At 43.1% G+C, this 17,379-nt stretch overlaps 1 protein-coding gene across 1 annotated transcript in view; it reads left to right on the top strand.

Moving 5' to 3' along the window:
• Nucleotides 1-17,379, top strand: part of LOC110173885 (protein eva-1 homolog A) — a 195,952-nt gene that overhangs the window by 69,299 nt on the left and 109,274 nt on the right. Inside the window, exons 2-4 of the mRNA XM_055149562.1 lie at nt 10,043-10,266; nt 14,970-15,093; nt 16,855-17,007. Coding sequence (XP_055005537.1) covers nt 10,043-10,266; nt 14,970-15,093; nt 16,855-17,007 — 501 coding nt within the window. The remainder of the gene's footprint in view (nt 1-10,042; nt 10,267-14,969; nt 15,094-16,854; nt 17,008-17,379) is intronic.

Raw genomic sequence — 17,379 nt, 5'->3', positions numbered from 1 at the left:
AGTTGTTGTACAGTTGTAGGGATTATTATCTGTTACATAAGGGTGACTTGTACAGTTGTAGGGAGTATTATCCATTCCATAAGAGTGAGTTGTTGTACACTTGTAGGGAGTATTATCCGTTACATAAGGCTGAGTTGTTGTACAGTTGTAGGGAGTATTATCTGTTACATAAGGCTGAGTTGTTGTACAGTGGTAGGGAGTATTATCTCTTACATAAGGCTGAGTTGTTGTACAGTTGTAGGGATTATTATCCGTTACATAAGGCTGAGTTGTTGTACAGTTTTAGGGAGTATTATCTCTTACATAAGGGTGAGTTGTTGTACAGTTGTAGGGAGTATTATCTCTTACATAAGGCTGAGTTGTTGTACAGTTGTAGGGAGTATTATCCGTTACATAAGGCTGAGTTTTGTACAGTTGTAGGGAGTATTATTTGTTACATAAGTGTGAGTTGTTGTACAGTTGTAGGGAGTATTATCTCTTACATAAGGGTGAGTTGTTGTACAGTTGTAGGGAGTATTATCCGTTACATAAGGCTGAGTTGTTGTACAGTTGTAGGGAGTATTATCCGTTACATAAGGCTGAGTTGTTGTACAGTTGTAGGGAGTATTATCCGTTACATAAGAGTGAGTTCTTGTGTTCAGTCGTGTGTTATGAATGTCGTCCCGTATTTCTCACTGCGCGTTCGTTTCAAAACAATAATTAAAATACTTCCTCGGTGTCGCTCTCTCTGCGTCTCCATGGCAACCGCGCGTGTGAACCGTGACGAAGGTTTTGGCGTTTGTCCAGAGCTCGGCCCCGATAAAGTGACACAGTTACACCGCAGAAGTGTTTCAGAGTGAAAGAGGGGAGAGTTAAAGAAGAGAAGAAGAAGAGGAGAGGAGGAGGAGGAGGCCGGGTCCGTGTTGTTTGTGTTGTCAGCTCAGATCGGGCGGCTCTGTGTGTGGTCTTGAGGGGGAATGCCAGGCCCCGCCCCCTCCTGCCTGCTGGCCCCGCCCCCCCATCGCAGCAGCAGGTCGTGAAACAGCCACCGGGGGGTTCAAACGTTCACCGCTTGTTTAATCGCAATTTAATACAGAAAACGCAGCAAATCAAACGGGAAAGGCTTGCGCGGGCAGGTCCGGTGGGTTCCTGTTGAAAAGTGCAGAAGCCCCGCCCCTTCATAGAGGAATTTCACTGTAGTAAGACGCAGATTTTCATCCGCTTGGTTTTATTGTTGAAAATTTAAAAGTGTGAGGACAGGAGGAGACGACGCTGCAAAACTTTTCTACAGTCTTTATTGAAGGTCAGCGTGGATTCACTGTGTGTTTTAGAGCGGATTTTATTCACCGTTTTCTTCGTGTGAGTGACATCAGTGCACCTGACAGGGCTCGTACAGTGGTCCTTCGTTTATCACGAACTATTACGTTCTAAATAGTAGTCAACTTTATATTTTACAATTAGTAAAACTGCACACACTTTATACACTTTTCTCACACAGGACAGTTACCTAACCCTTTTTACATGCTTCTTAAAACGTATTGCTGCTGTCGTCCTTTTGTTATTTTCCTTAATTTAATCTGTAATCTGAGTCCTGCACGGGTCCATTTTTGGAGACCCACACCCGCCCGAACCCCCCTCCCCGTTAAACTGAGATTATATCAAACTTTTGCGCTGTATTTTGAGCTGATTCCAGGACTGAAAGAGGAGGACTAAAACCAGGACTGAACGCGTCTTCCGCTGCCTTTTAGGTGCGACCGCAGGAGAAGTTTTCGTCGACATTGTGGGATTTTGTCGGAGAGAGAAAACTTGCAAACACACAGCACTTCAGAATCACACTGCTAGAGATCGAACGTTTATGTAAATTTGTCAAACTGAACACATTCTGTACTGAACAGGAGACACCGCGAAACAGCGAGACTGAGAAAGGTGAACCGCGATATAGCGAAGGACGACTGTATAGTGAAGTCGTGCATGTGCGCATACATAAGAAACCATGGACCTGGTGGGATTGCGCTCACACTGGACAAACGTACCACGCTTTAGGGGAGATCCGTGCTTGGACATGGTTCTAAAGTCCTAGTGCAGGAGTCTCCAACCTCTCCCAAGTATCTCTCCAAAGGATTTCTGAATTACATGTATTGCTCTGAATAACTAAAACTTGATGAATTAAATGCCTATTATTATAGTAAATCTATCATTTTGATGCCTGACTTTGTGCGCTCATAAATAAATAATCGTTTATGTCGTTTTATCTAACTGTACCCCATCTAAGTTTTGCTATGGCTCTTTTTTTCTCTCTCTGTCTATACTTTATTTCTTGCGATCGCTAAAATGATTAGCTCTATGGAATGTTTGTTTTGTAAAGGTAGCTTCACTGGAGGAAAAAGGTTGGAGATCCCTGTCCTAGTGTGAGTGTCATAGACTGTATATATGAGTGGACAGATCTAACGCGCTGTAGACGCCGTGTGTCACATAGGAAGTTCTCCAGGAGGCTCTTCCTTCTGACTCTGACTCTTCTGACTCTGGCTCCAGTTGACTTACATTTGGATCTTGTCGCCCGTCTCTCTGTAACTGCTGCTGTGAGTCTAATTGTTTTCATCTTAAAATGTTCATATTAACCCATAACTAACCCTCTACATGATCCTGAATATTTTTTCACTCTTTTGTCCGTCAAAAATAGAGTCTGGCTCCAGATTCGCTCCTGTAACCGTGCACATCACAAGCTTCATCACGCTCACTTAGTCCACTTCTTTTATACAGTCTGTGGTGAGTGCACCCTAAATCAGACATGTCAAACTCAGGCCCAGGGGCCAAATTTGGCCCATGATATAATTACATTTGTCCTGTGAAATCATAATCAAATCTGTATTAGAGCTGCCCACCAGTATGGCACATGCACGAATGCACTAATACTACGAATCCCAGAATGCTTTGCAAATGTGTTGCTGCATTTTGACTGTTTTTTGGCTTGTGATAAATAAAAATATATATATATATATATATACACATATATATATATACACAAATTTATACGGAGTTCAAAAGCTACAGAGCAGGAGTCACCAAACTGTTGCTCGGGAGCCACCAGTATCTCTCCACCCTCTTCCAAGGAGCTCATCAAAGGATTTCTGAATTACACATATTGTACAAAATAATTCAAATTTGATTCATTACCACTGTATTTTGAACTTTGTGCACTAATAAACGGATAATGGTTTAATGTTTTATAGGCATCTAACTGTACATCTAAGTCTTGCTCTCTTATATCAAATCAATTTCTTGCAACCGCTAAAACGAGCTCTCGACCATTTTCATTTTGTGTGGTCGCTCACAGGACGCAAAAGTTTGGAGATCCCTGCTACAGAGACATTATTTATTTAAAATTGTGTTATTTTTTATATTCTGCTTGGTACAGATTCAACGTTTAAGCCAAACTATTATTAAACATTTATTTTGATTAGAAAAGATTTTACATTACATATCTCGAAAGAAGAGAAAACATGCAGATGTTGAATTTTTTAAAATCACTATTTAGTTTGGCCCATGACTTAGTCCCAGTTTTTAATTTTGGCCTCTGTGAATCTGAGTTTGACACCCGTGGTCTAAATCCTTTCAACTCGATTATATGAGTTTGGAGATCATTTGACAAACAAATATCGAAATCACGATCAAAATTCGATTAATTGCACAGCCTTAAGTTACGGTTTTGCTGTCAGACCTCGTGTGTTTTCTTCGCTCTTTCGTTAGCGTTTCGTTGCAGCTCGGAGCCTCGGCGCTGCTCTCGGGAACCACAGAGAAACACTTTTATGTCGCACCTTCATATTTTAGCTCCTTCATCTTTGTATCTTGTTTATTTCACCGCGTCATGTGTCGTCCGTAATATGTAGTTTGTTCATGTGGTTGTTTTTAATGTCTCATGTTGCACTTGGAGCTTTTTGCACGTTTTTCCAATGCCGATTTTAATTATAAATGGCAAATAAACCAAACTAACTCAACCTAATATTACAGATTTTTATTTGTTTTAACAGATAAGAGATGTCAGAGGAGCGAATATACTGAAATTGGTTTGAAATGTGCCTGTGTGTGTTCTGGAAAATCAAACATTTGCACCAAAATCACATCAGATAAATGATTTTCTTTCACAGTTTGTACTCTGCTGAGACTTTTATTGTCAGATTTTAGGTGCTCAGTTTTATTTTTTTGTTGTTTTGCTTGAGTTTCTATGTTGAAAGTCGCAGAAAGACCGACAGTGTTCTGAGATAGAGTTTGAAAACTGTGTGAGTAACTAAAACTATGGAAGATATCTTGCAAAATTTTTTTCACTGCAAATTTCTCACTCTGACTTTGGATTATTGAATTTGACGGCTTGAAAATATTTGTGCTGAATATCTGAAAAGTATTTAAAAACGGGAAATGGACACGTAAAGTTTCATCCACTGCTATTCTGAATAAAAACAATTCAAACATGTTTTTTCAGAGTAAAAAAAAAAATTAAAAAGTGAGAAATTCAACGGACATTTAAAATTCTAAATCTGATGAAACAAATCTTCCATGTGAAGCTCTTGTGGTCGGATAAAGAGGCTTCAGAGAGTGTATGTTTATTTCCATTTAATGCCGTATGCACTGAAACACAAGAGACACATTTATGACCACGATATTCATGTCCGGGCACAATTTACAATAACTGGGTTTCACGTGACGTCACAGGGCTGCGTTTGTCAGCGCGCGAAATCCCATGGACGGCAGGAAGTGAACTGACTGAAGGAAGCTGTTGCGTCTTTGTCCTAGACCTGGTTTAGATCTAGTTTAGAACTAGTTTAGACCTGATTTTAGTCCTGGTTTAGACCTGGTTTAGATCTAGTTTGAAACTAGTTTAGACCTGGTTTTAGTCCTGGTTTAGTCCTGGTTTTAGATCCTGGTTTAGATCTAGGTTTAGAACTAGGTTTAGACCTGGTTTTAGTCCTGGTTTAGTCCTGGCTTAGTCCTGGTTTTAGACCTGGTTTAGATCTGGTTTAGATCTAGTTTAGACCTGGTGTTAGTCCTGGTTTAGCTCTAGTTTAGATCTAGTTTAGACCTGGTTTTAGTCCTGGTTTAGTCCTGGTTTAGACCTGGTTTAGATCTAGTTTGAAACTAGTTTAGACCTGGTCTTAGTCTTGGTTTAGTCCTGGTTTAGCTCTAGTTTAGATCTAGTTTAGACCTGGTCTTAGTCTTGGTTTAGTCCTGGTTTTAGAACTGGTTTAGATCTAGTTTAGACCTGGTTTTAGTCCTGGTTTAGACCTGGTTTTAGTCCTGGTTTAGACCTGGTTTAGATCTAGTTTAGACCTGGTTTTAGTCCTGGTTTAGTCCTGGCTTTAGTCCTGGTTTAGACCTGGTTTAGATCTAGTTTGAAACTAGTTTAGACCTGGTCTTAGTCTTGGTTTAGTCCTGGTTTAGACCTGGTTTAGACCTGGTTTAGTCTTGGTTTAGTCCTGGTTTTAGAACTGGTGTCTTAAGCCAAAATATGAAAACAGGAAAACACCTCTGTGTAATCCATTTATTTCAACAAAGTAACTGTAATCCAATTACCACTCACTGAAACAGTAACTGTAACTGAATACAGTTACTCATAATTAGTACTCTGATTACATAACTCTGGTACATGTAATCTGTTACTCCCCAACACTGACTATTTTATCATTTTTATGGTTTTGCTGTTATTAGATTTGACTGGTTTTGTTGTTTTAGGACTGTTATGATCCAAGTTTAGCTATTTATATTTTTATTGTCTTCATTTTGTTGATCTCTGTGCAGCACTTTGGAAACTGCTTTGTTTGTAAAATATGGATTTTATTGTGTAACTCTGCTTCTGTTTGTACCTTTTAATTGCTCCTGTGCGATAAATAAAACTGTAATTGTTTATTCACACGTCACATTCCTGTCATGTTTCTCCGTCTGTAAAAGCCCCGTTTGCCTCGTGCACCTGTCGTTCCCGTGGACAGGTGTAGCTCCGAAGCCCCTCCCCCCCTCCGTCGCCGTGGTGATCTAATACAACGAGTGTGTGTTTAAGCCGGCGCCATGTTTGTCTATTAGGATGTGTGTGTGCGTCACTGTTACATCCTCTTTCCATCAAAGGCGAAGCAAATGAACGCGACTGTAGTGTTGACTCTGAGTAAATGTGTTTGTCGAGCGCTCGCAGGGAAACTAACGGAGCACTAACTGACTTTTTCACCCTTTCACCCATGTAACCTCAGTACATTTATTTGAGAGACTTTGAAATTAAACTGTACTTCTCAGAGTAGTTTCAAAGCACCATACTTTTACTCTTTGTTGAGTTATATTCTTCAGTGTAACAGTACTTTCCCTTTCCACTGTGAGTGAGTCTAAATCAGACATGTCAAACTCAGGCCCAGGGGCCAAATTTGGCTCGTGATATAATTATATTTGGCCCGTGAGATCAGATCAAACATGTATTAGAGCTACAGATCGACTATAGAGACATTATTATTTAAAATGTTGTTATTATTTTATATTCTGTTTGTTCTGGATTCAGTGTTTAAGCAAAACTATTATTAAACATTTATTTGAATAAGAAAAGGTTTAACTTCACATGTCTCGAAAGAACAGAAAACATGCAGATGTTGTTGACATTTTTCAGTAAATATTTAGTTTAGTTGTGGCCGTACGGGATTGTAAAAGTCTGATCCCGTCAGATGTCAGAAGCTCGGCAGGTCGGGTCTGGTCAGGACTTGGATGGAGACACTGGGAAAATCAGGAGCCACAGGAGGCGCCAGTGACAAAAACTGTTGTTGTGTCCTTAGGCAAGACACTTCACCCACGTTGCCTTGTATGAAAGTGGTGTGTGTGAGTGTTGGTGGTGGGCAGCTGTGGCTACAACAGTAGTTTTACCATCACCAGGTGTAGAGTGAATGAATAATGCTGAATAATAATGTTCTGTAAAGTGTCTTTGTGACAAAAATGTCTGTGAAAACCGTTATATAAATAAAGACTTATTTACTTATTTAGTTTGGCCCACGACCTAGTCCCAGTTTTTTATTTTGTCCCTCTGTAAATTTGAGTTTGACACTCCTGGTTTAAAGTGACACAATCTTTATGTGACAATAAGAAATTATTTGAATGTTTGTGTTTCTTGAAGCTCCTTCAGGTCTGATTCAGTTTGTCTCAGAATTACAGCACAGATCAGTGGACGTGAGGATTTCATTTTGTACTACATCCCCAGATCTGTTTGTACATTCTCCATGTATTATTTAAAATATCAAGTATCACAACATAAGTGTCCTCTGCTGCCCCCTGCTGACCTTTGACCTTTGACAGGTACAGTTGGGTTTCAGCCATCTGCTTCTCTCCATTTTCACCTGGAATGTTCCATAGTGTGAGATTAACTATGAAGTTACTACTATTAAGTAACCACGTGTTTGCCAGGGCTGTGGAATTAATTTAAATAGTTAGATTAATTTTTTTAATTCATTTTTTGTCTTTTTTTTTTTTTTGCATCATTGAGATTTTGATAAATTACTAAATTGTGAAATTGAGGATTATTTTGAAACCCGATTACCCCTGAGTTTCTTATTTGCAAAGAAGGACGCAATTAAACAAGCAACAAAAATATTTAATATTTTTAATTTAAAATGAGATTACATATTGCAACAAATGTAACTGACAGTAGTTTACTGTTTTATAAATAACAGGATATGAAGAATGTGATATGAAAATGTAAAGAGCTTCGACTGTCTGATTGACTTGAAGTACCTGCTCTGACTTTGATTAAAATCATTTAAAATTGTAACTGTTCAGTGTTTGTAAAATAAATATCACCCAGATGTAATGTTCACTGTACCAGAGCCTCAACCTGCAGATGGAGGACACAAGTTTCTCATTCTCAGTTTATGTTCAGGCCTCATGTTGAAGCTTAGAACCTCCAGAATTCCCTCCCTGAGCTGCAGAAGCTGCACTAGCACCGACTCACGATTGAAGGCGCTGGGTTTAGGTAGATTCATTCAGATCAGAGAGAAGCATTTTAGCTTTAAACCAACTGGATTTCAGCATTGAACAACAGAAATATTCCATCCATCCGCTTTCTTCTGCTTATCCGGGGTCACGGGGGCAGCAGTCTAAGCAGAGACTCCCAGACTTCCCTCACCCCGGACGCTTCCTCCAGCTCACAAGGCCAGTTCGGAGACATAGTTCCTTCAACGTGCCCTGGGTCAGTCTCCTTTCAACAGAAATCAGCCCCGTGTGATTTTTTTTCCTTTATTTTTTCTCATAAGCACCACATTTGTTTTGATACGGATAAATCCTGAATGTCTCTGATTGACTAATCCGTCTGAACTCCGGGAGATTCACTGGTGACCAAACTCACGTCTTTGTAAAGTTCTGGAGACGTGTGTTTTCTGGCAGTGAAAGTTTAATAATAAAAGAATGTTGTTTTTCTGCACTGCGAGTTGACAAATCCGGGCTTTGAGCTGCAGGTTCATATCCGGAGCCGGAGCTCAGAGCATCTGTGAGGGCTTGTTCTGATCAGAGCCACATCCAGGAGATACTCACGTCCAAACTAAACACACTGAACGCTCCACTGCTCCAGGACACTGTCTGAAACATCTGCACGTCTCAATACAGAAGCGATACAAGCGATACAGAGCCGTGTGCTGGAGTCCAGTGGTGCTGACTCATGTAAGAAGTGATAGGATCCAGGGCCTGACTGATATAGATTTTGTTGTTGCCGATATGATATAGATAAAATTGGAGTTGGAGCTGCCAATATATTTAGTGATGTAAAAATTCACTGTAAATCTTGATTTGTTTAAAAAACTTAGACTTGGCTCTAGTGGATTTTAAATTGGGTTTATTTAGGCGACATTTATTGTTATTCTGCCTCTTTGTGTCATATTTACAGACAGTAAGTCGGACTAATGGCATTTTTGCATCACATTCTAGTAAAGAAAGTAAACTACAGCTATTACTCCTTTAGCTGTAAATGCTGCACGCCGCTGTAATTAATTATATGTGTAAATGTCAATCATTCACACCTTTATTAACAGCTCATTTACATATCAGTGCTGGTCCAGTAACAAATATACGGCCAATAGAAGAGAAAACAGACTGTTTATGTGTGAGAGCTACAGGAGCTAATCGTTAACCACTAAGAAAGAACCAAAACTAGCTTCAAAACAGACATATTTCTAACACTCAGAGCTCACACAGGCTCCTCTCACATCACAAGTCTGTACTAATAAATGTCCTTTTAATCCAGACTCAAACCGATTGTCCATTAGAGGTGTGCAGATGGGCTACTTTTTCATCCGCAACCGCATCGCAAAACTCATCATCCGCCCGCTGTCCATTTGCAACCACAGTTTTTGACCAGTTTTCAAAACCGCACCCGCCCGCCATCCGCTCGGTCTCCTCCCAGCTGCTCCGAGTTCAGAGTTTTTTTATTTGAGTAGTGAAACCGCCACCCGCCCGAATTTAATTAAAATATTATTTTTTGTCATGTCATCCGCCCGACTCACCAGATGGCGGCTGTAACCATCAAATCATCTCTATTGTCCATAAAAAGAATATAATCTCAGTGTTTGGATCTGTGTCTGCAGGTGTAAACAAACACACGTGAGTGACGCGACTCTGTGGTGTGTTCAGGGACAGTACGGACACACACACAGACAAATGACTCTGCAGGTAAATACTGATGAGGAGCCACATATTAGGACATTTATCTGTCTGTAAATTGGATTAAATGATCAAAATGTAAAGAGTCTAAGATTTATAACGAGGTATAACATGCCCACGTGAAATATCGGCCCATATCGGTAAGATTTAGGCTGATCGACCCAGGAACCTCGTCTCACTATTTCTATGCCTATTTTATATTTTATTAAAGGTGCACTGAGCAACTTCATGCTTGTCTCCATGGAGATGTGATTGCTTTGCCTGGAGTGTCCCATGGTATGGCATTAAACATAGTACAAAAAAGGAAAGAGATGCGCACTGCAGTTCTTTGTAGCTCCCAAAATTTACCTAATAATATGTGTTTTTTTAACCTCTTGTACTCCTTTTTTCTGTCCCGTAGGATACCTGTCGAAAGTCCTGCGTAACTACACGGAAAAGGCGTGTGACGGCAGCCTGCTGTCCCTCACCTGTCCCCCCCGCACCACCATCACCGTCCAGTCCGCCTTCTACGGCCGCAGGGGCCCCTCTGACCCTCACCACTGCCCCCCCTCCTACCAGGCGCTGCTGGGGTACTACAACCAGCAGGAGGATGAGCGCCTCTGCTCCATGTCCACCGCTCTGCAGGTAAACGCCCCGAGCGAGGACGGCCCACACGCACAGAACGAGTGCGGAGTAGAAATTCTGAAAGGTCCCGTGTTACACCATCTTCTGATCTGTGGTATAATGTCGTTTCCTCGTCACAAACAGAACTGGAGTTGTGTTTGTTTCATTCACACATGTTTAACACCTCGTTAACATCATCCTGGTTTAGACCTGGTTTAGACCTGGTTTAGACCTGGTTTAGTCCTGGTTTAGACCTGGTTTAGACCTGGTTTAGACCTGGTTTAGACATGGTTTAGTCCTGGTTTAGTTCTATTTTCATCCTGTTTTAGATCTGGTTTAGACCTGGTTTAGACCTGGTTTAGACCTGGTTTAGTCCTGTTTTAGACCTGGTTTAGACCTGGTTTGGTTTAGTCCTGGTTTAGTCTTATTTTCATCCTGGTTTAGACCTGGTTTAGTCCTGTTTTAGATTTGGTTTAGACCTGGTTTAGACCTGGTTTAGACTGATTTTCATCTTGTTTTAGACCTGGTTTAGACCTGGTTCAGTCCTATTTTAGTCCTGTTTTAGACCTGTTTCAGTCCTGTTTCAGTCCTGTTTTAGTCCTGTTTTAGTCCTGTTTTAGTCCTGGGTTAGTCCTGTTTCAGTCCTGTTTCAGTCCTGTTTTAGTCCTGGTTTAGTCCTGTTTTAGTCCTGTTTTCGTCCTGGTTCAGTCTGTATGCGGCATCTCGATCAGTGTTTCTTCTGCTCAATAAATAAAACCTGAAAAGTGATGATTAGATTTGTTATTATGTGCAGTTTTCCAATTTGTCCAATCGTTTGTATTTTGTAGAGATCTAAACTACAGGGTTAACAGCTTTTAAACAGAATAAGACCTCATGGAGACACAGGGAGGGCATCTGACACACGGAGGATGTCTGAGAGAGAGAGAGAAGTCGTCCCTAAAACCCTAAACGCAGCAGGGCCCGTGTAAAAATGTTTGGACCGCTCTGATGATGATGATTATGTAACGCTTTGTCGCTCAATTTTCCACCAAATTACACTTTATAAAGAGAGAACAATCTTCTACGATCTGCTCCAAACTCTTTCTCTTTTCACTGCCTCAAATCCCTCTCAGACCGGAGCAGATTTACCTGAGGAACTGTGTGGAAGATTGAGATTTTAAAGCAGGGGTGTCAAACTCATTTTGGTCCGGGGGCCGTATCCAACCGACTTTGATCAGAAAACTCATGTCGTATAAACCCCAAAAATAACAACAAGTTCAAATATTTGTGCAGAGAAATGCAAATCTATTACAGAAATCTTTTTAATTGAATTTGAATGTATTTGTTTGGAGGATAAGCCCCTTGAGATGTGTCACCATCTCGTTTTCAAGGGGCTCCTCATAGATAAATACAACAACAAAAGACAGATACAGACGGGCAGACAGTAGGAGAACAACCTGAAACTTTAAGAAAAATTCAATTTCAACACAATGTTTTAACATGAACTTATATACAAACAGGAATAAGTCAATTTTTCTTGTTAAATCCTGCACTCGGCTCCACTTTTCTCATGTTGGACATTTTTCTGATGAGGGTGTCACGGTCAACAGTCAAAACGATCGTCCTTTAAAGGTTGTAAGGAGGATTTTTTTTTGTTTCAAGTTGTCAGTGATAGATTATAGATGCAGTAGCCTTGTAATTATGATGACCAAAAAAAAGAGAATAAAAATTCATCAACTCTGGACGTGGTGGGGCTAAACATTTGCCAATAGATAACGACACTGCCTCGTTATCTGTGAGCTGACAGGCTGTCAATCAAACTCCCTACGTTTCTAGCGTAACTGACTTGCCTGCGCCGCCGGTACGTGGTTTACGTACGACTGTCACACAGTCCACAGACGCAAGACGCACAGACGCTGTTTACTCCACCAACGCAACAGTTCTTAGCGGCTTTTTTTTGACCTATATCTTCCTCGCAGTTCGCACAAAGTTTGTTGCAATGGCGACAAGAATCCAGGAGCAGTTCGCCGCAAAAGAAAGTCCGTTTTTGAGGTCGCTGAAAGAAGAAGACAAGGGGAAAAGCAGCGAAGCCAAACTAAGGTGATTCTTGAAGATTCATTCCAGCGATGGCGCGACTGAAGCAGACGCAGGGTCTAAAGACTGACGCACTGGTCCACAAATTACTCCTGGACAGGAAACTTCTGCTTATTATGAAAACGTACTTTATTTCCAAGAGCAAGACAAACGTTTTTCAGGACACGAAAGCGATATCCTATGTCTGAAAACGTCATTTTCAAGGCAAAGAAAGAGTCCGCTTGCTGCTGCGTGTTGTAGCTAGTTCATTCGCACTGAATCTCCGCGCAACCTTCTCTGCACCCCTTTCCTGCTCCTGTCCCCGCTGCCCGATCCACTCTCACTTCTCTCTCTCGTCCCGCTCTCCTCCACGCTCCTCACTTCTCCGTCTTGCCTAACCAACACTGTAGTTAGTTGTTTACAAGTCATGTGCAGCACCGGCTGTAAACAAACCTGTTTTTCTGGCGTAAGGAGGAGGAGGGAGGAGGTGGCGGGAGGAGGCGTTAGGGGAGGGGAGGTGGTTTCACACATGCGCAACATTTGAAAAAGGACAAACAGTCGCTGGATTTCTCGTTCCTTGGAAAATCCTCTATACAACCTTTAAGAGCGTTTGGAAAGAGACAAGTCTTCATTTGTGCTGCTCTGGTGGGAGGGGCCACGTACAGAGACGCTGGAGACGCTGCTGTGATAAACACCACAGAAAATTAACAATATTTTAATAGAAAATATAATTAAAATATTTTAGTAGAAAATCACCCAAGGGCCACATTAAAAGTCTTGGAGGGCCGGATCTGGCCCCCGGGCCTTATGTTTGACACCTGTGTTTTAAAGAATGAGAAACACTTGGATGTGTGTCTGTCTGCAGGTTCAGACTCTGAGGACACGGGGCCAGTAGAACTTTTTTTAAAACTGTAAGAGAGCAAACGACAAACAGAAAATCCTTGTGATAACCATGGATGTGTGCTTGTCTCTTCTCTCTCTCTACCTCTCTCTTTCTCTTTGCTTCTCTCTGCTTCTTTCTCTGCTTCTCTCTCTTTCTTCTCTCTCTCTCTTCTTCTCTCTGCTTCTTTCTCTCTCCTCGTCTGTTTCTCTCTACTTCTCTCTCTCTGTCTCTCTATGCTTCTTTCTCTCAACTTCTCTTTCTCTCTCTCGCGCTTCTTCTCTCTTTCGCTCTTTCTCTGTGCTTCTCTCTCTGCTTCTCTCTCTCTTCTTCTTGCTTTCTCCTGCTTCTCTCTCTCTTCCTGCTTCTCCCTGTCTCTCTCTTCTCTCTTTCACTCTCTCTCTATGCTTCTCTCTCTCTGCTTCTCTCTCCTTGTCTCTGCTTCTCTCTTTGTTTGCTTTTCTCTGTCTCTACCTCTCTCTTTCTCTTTGCTTCTCTCTGCTTCCCTCTCTGCTTCTTTCGCTCCTTCTCTCTCTCTTCTGTCTCTCTCTGCTTCTTTCTCTGCTTCTCTCTCTTTCTTCTCTCTCTCTCTTCTTCTCTCTGCCTCTCTCTGCTTCTTTCTCTCTCCTCGTCTGTTTCTCCCTGCTTCTCTCGTTCTCTCTACTTCTCTCTCTCTGTCTCTCTATGCATCTTTCTCTCATCTCTCTCTTCTTCTTCTCTCTTTCGCTCTTTCTCTGTGCTTCTCTCTCTGCTTCTGTCTCTCTCTTCTTCTCTCTTTCTCCTGCTTCTCTCTCTCTTTCTGTTTCTCTCTGCTTCTTTCTCTCTCCTTCTCTCTTTGTCTCTCTCACTGCTTCTCTCTCTCTGTCTCTCTATGCTTCTTTCTCTCAACTTCTCTTTCTCTCTCTCGCGCTTCTTCTCGCTTTCGCTCTTTCTCTGTGCTTCTCTCTCTGCTTCTCTCTCTCTTCTTCTTGCTTTCTCCTGCTTCTCTCTCTCTTCCTGCTTCTCCCTGTCTCTCTCTCTTCTCTCTTTCACTCTCTCTCTCTATGCTTCTCTCTCTCTGCCTCTCTCTGTTTCTCTCTCTCTGCTTCTCTCTCCTTCGTCTCTGCTTCTCTCTTTGTTTGGTTTTCTCTCTCTCTACCTCTCTCTTTCTCTTTGCTTCTCTCTGCTTCCCTCTCTGCTTCTTTCTCTGCTTCTCTCTCTTTCTTCTCTCTCTCTCTGCCTCTCTCTGCTTCTTTCTCTCTCCTTGTCTCTTTCTATCTGCTTCTCTCGTTCTCTCTGCTTCTCTCTCTCTGTCTCTCTGTGCATCTTTCTCTCACCTCTCTCTCTCTCTTCTTCTCTCTTTCGCTCTTTCTGTGCTTCTCTCTCTGCTTCTCTCTCTCTTCTTGCTTTCTCCTGCTTCTCTGTCTCTTCCTCCTTCTCCCTGTCTCTCTCTCTTCTCTCTTTCACTCTCTCTCTATGCTTCTCTCTCTCTGCCTCTCTCTGTTTCTCTCTCTCTCTCTCTGCTTCTCTCTCTCTGTTTCTTTCTCTCTCCTTCTCTCCCTCTCTGCTTCTCTCTCCCTCTCGCTGATTCTCTCTTTCTCTGTCTGCTTCTCTCTCTGCTACTTCCTCTCTCTCCTTCTCTCTCTCCCTTCCCCTCTCTCCCCTCTCTCTGTCCATGTCTCTCTCTCTCTCTCTGCTTCTCTCCTCCCATTCCTCTCTCCTTCTCTCTCTCCCTTCCCCTCTCTCCCCCTCTCTCTGTCCATGTCTCTCTCTCTCTCTCTGCTTCTCTCTCTCTCTGTCTTTCTCTCTGCAGAAGATGCTGGACGAGTGTCAGGACAGGCGCAGCTGTCAGGTGCTGGTGCACAGTCGTGTGTTTGGGACAGACCAGTGTCCCGGCAGGAGCAAGTACCTCATGGTGTGGTACAAGTGCAGACCCAGTAAGTCCCTGTCCACTCACCTGTCCACCCACCTATCCACTCACCTGTCCACTCACCTGACCAATCACCTGTCCACTCACCTGTCCACTCACCTGTCCACTCACCTGACTCACTCACCTGTCCACTCACCTGTCCACTCACCTGTCCACTCACCTGCCACCACTCACCTGACTGTCACATGCCACTCACCTGTCCACTCACCTGTCCACTCACCTGACCAATCACCTGTCCACTCACCTGTCCACTCACCTGTCCACTCACCTGACCAATCACCTGTCCACTCACCTGTCCACTCACCTGCCCACTCACCTGTCCACTCACCTGACCACTCACCTGTCCACTCACCTGTCCACTCACCTGACCACCTGTCCACTCACCTCCCAATCACCTGTCCACTCACCTGTCCACTCACCTGACCAATCACCTGCCCACTCACCTGTCCACTCACCTGTCCACTCACCTGACCACTCACCTGCACCACTCACCTGTCCACTCACCTGACCACTCACCTGTCCACTCACCTGACCACTCACCTGCCCACTCACCTGTCCACTCACCTGCCTGACCACTCACTCACCTCTCCACTCACCTGACCACCTGACCACTCACCTGACCACTCACCTGACCACTCACCTGTCCACTCACCTGTTGACTCACTTGTCCACTCACCTGACCAGTCACCTGTCCACTCACCTGTCTGCTCACCTGTCTGCTCACATGACCACTCACCTGACCAATCACATGACCACTCACTTGTCCACTCACCTGTCCACTCACCTGACCACTCACCTGTCCACTCACCTGTCCACTCACCTGACCAATCACCTGTTGACTCACTTGTCCACTCACCTGTCCACTCACCTGACCAATCACATGACCACTCACTTGTCCACTCACCTGTCCACTCACCTGTCCACTCACCTGACCACTCACTTGTCCACTCACTTGACCACTCACCTGTCCACTCCCCTCCCCACTCACCTGACCACTCACCTGTCCAATCACCTGTTGACTCACTTGTCCACTCACCTGTCCACTCACCTGACCACTCACCTGACCACTCACCTGTCCACTCACCTGTCCACTCACCTGACCACTCACCTGTCCACTCACCTGTTGACTCACTTGTCCACTCACCTGTCCACTCACCTGACCACTCACCTGTCCACTCACCTGTCCACTCACCTGTCACTCACCTGTTGACTCCACTGTCCACTCCTGTTGACTCACCTGACCACTCACCTGTCCACTCACCTGTCCACTCACCTGACCACTCACCTGTCCACTCACCTGTCCACTCACCTGTCTGCTCACATGACCACTCACCTGTCCACTCACTGTCCACTGTCCACTCACCTGTCCACTCACCTGCCCACTCACCTGTCCACTCACCTGTCCACTCACCTGTCCACTAACTTATCCACTCACCTGCCCACTCACCTGTCGCTACAGTGTTTTGGATTGTTTGTACAGTTTTTTTTGTGTGTTTTGTTTATGTGTTTGTTTATATTGTTTTTTTGGATTTAACAAAAGTTTGGATTTAATAAAAGTTTGATTTTTTTCATGGTATAATGCTTAAAAAAGTTAATTTTGCGTTTAACCTCGCCCGTGCTGTGAGTTTAACACTAAAGTCATCTCATATTTTAGCATGAATGAACGGTCATCGTCAGTTAGAAAATGATCAATAACAGCAAAACAAATAAACAAACAAATGAAAATGTTGATCTAATGTCTCTGTCTGACGTTTGTGTGCGTGTCCAGACGAGTACAAGTCCAAGGTGGTGTGTGAGGAGGAGAGGATGAGGCTGAGCTGTAAGAGGGGCATGCAGATCGCCATCTACTCCGCCATGTTCGGACGCACGCAGCAGGGGGCGCTGGAGTGTCCCACCTACCACCGGAGGGCGCCGTCAGTGGGTGAGTGCAGGGCTCCAGACCGGGATTATGTCGGCTGTGAGATGTGAGTGTGGTGAGTAAATAAATGCAACGTGAAGAGGAGCAGTAGACAAGGCATGAAAAAAACAAAACAAAACGTAAGTCAGACAGTTACAGAGCGGGTCCCACATGTCTGAGAAAGATACATATGTATATACAAGGCGTATCAAAAAATTGGACATCATTTCACAGGCCAATAATTTTGTAGCCTGATTTCAGTGTTGAGCATGAACGAGTGTATGAGTGTATGTTTATGAACGTGTTCAATGAACACGTTCATAAATATATTTCAGTGAACTTCAACGTGAATTTGTTCAAATTATATGAGATGAACGACGTACGTCACTGTTGGGG

Source organism: Boleophthalmus pectinirostris, unplaced genomic scaffold, assembly GCF_026225935.1.
Source record: "Boleophthalmus pectinirostris isolate CB_2022bp ecotype Guang Dong unplaced genomic scaffold, ASM2622593v1 HiC_scaffold_13, whole genome shotgun sequence".
Taxonomy (NCBI): Eukaryota; Metazoa; Chordata; class Actinopteri; order Gobiiformes; family Gobiidae; genus Boleophthalmus; species Boleophthalmus pectinirostris.
This window is presented reverse-complemented; position numbering and strand designations above follow the sequence as displayed.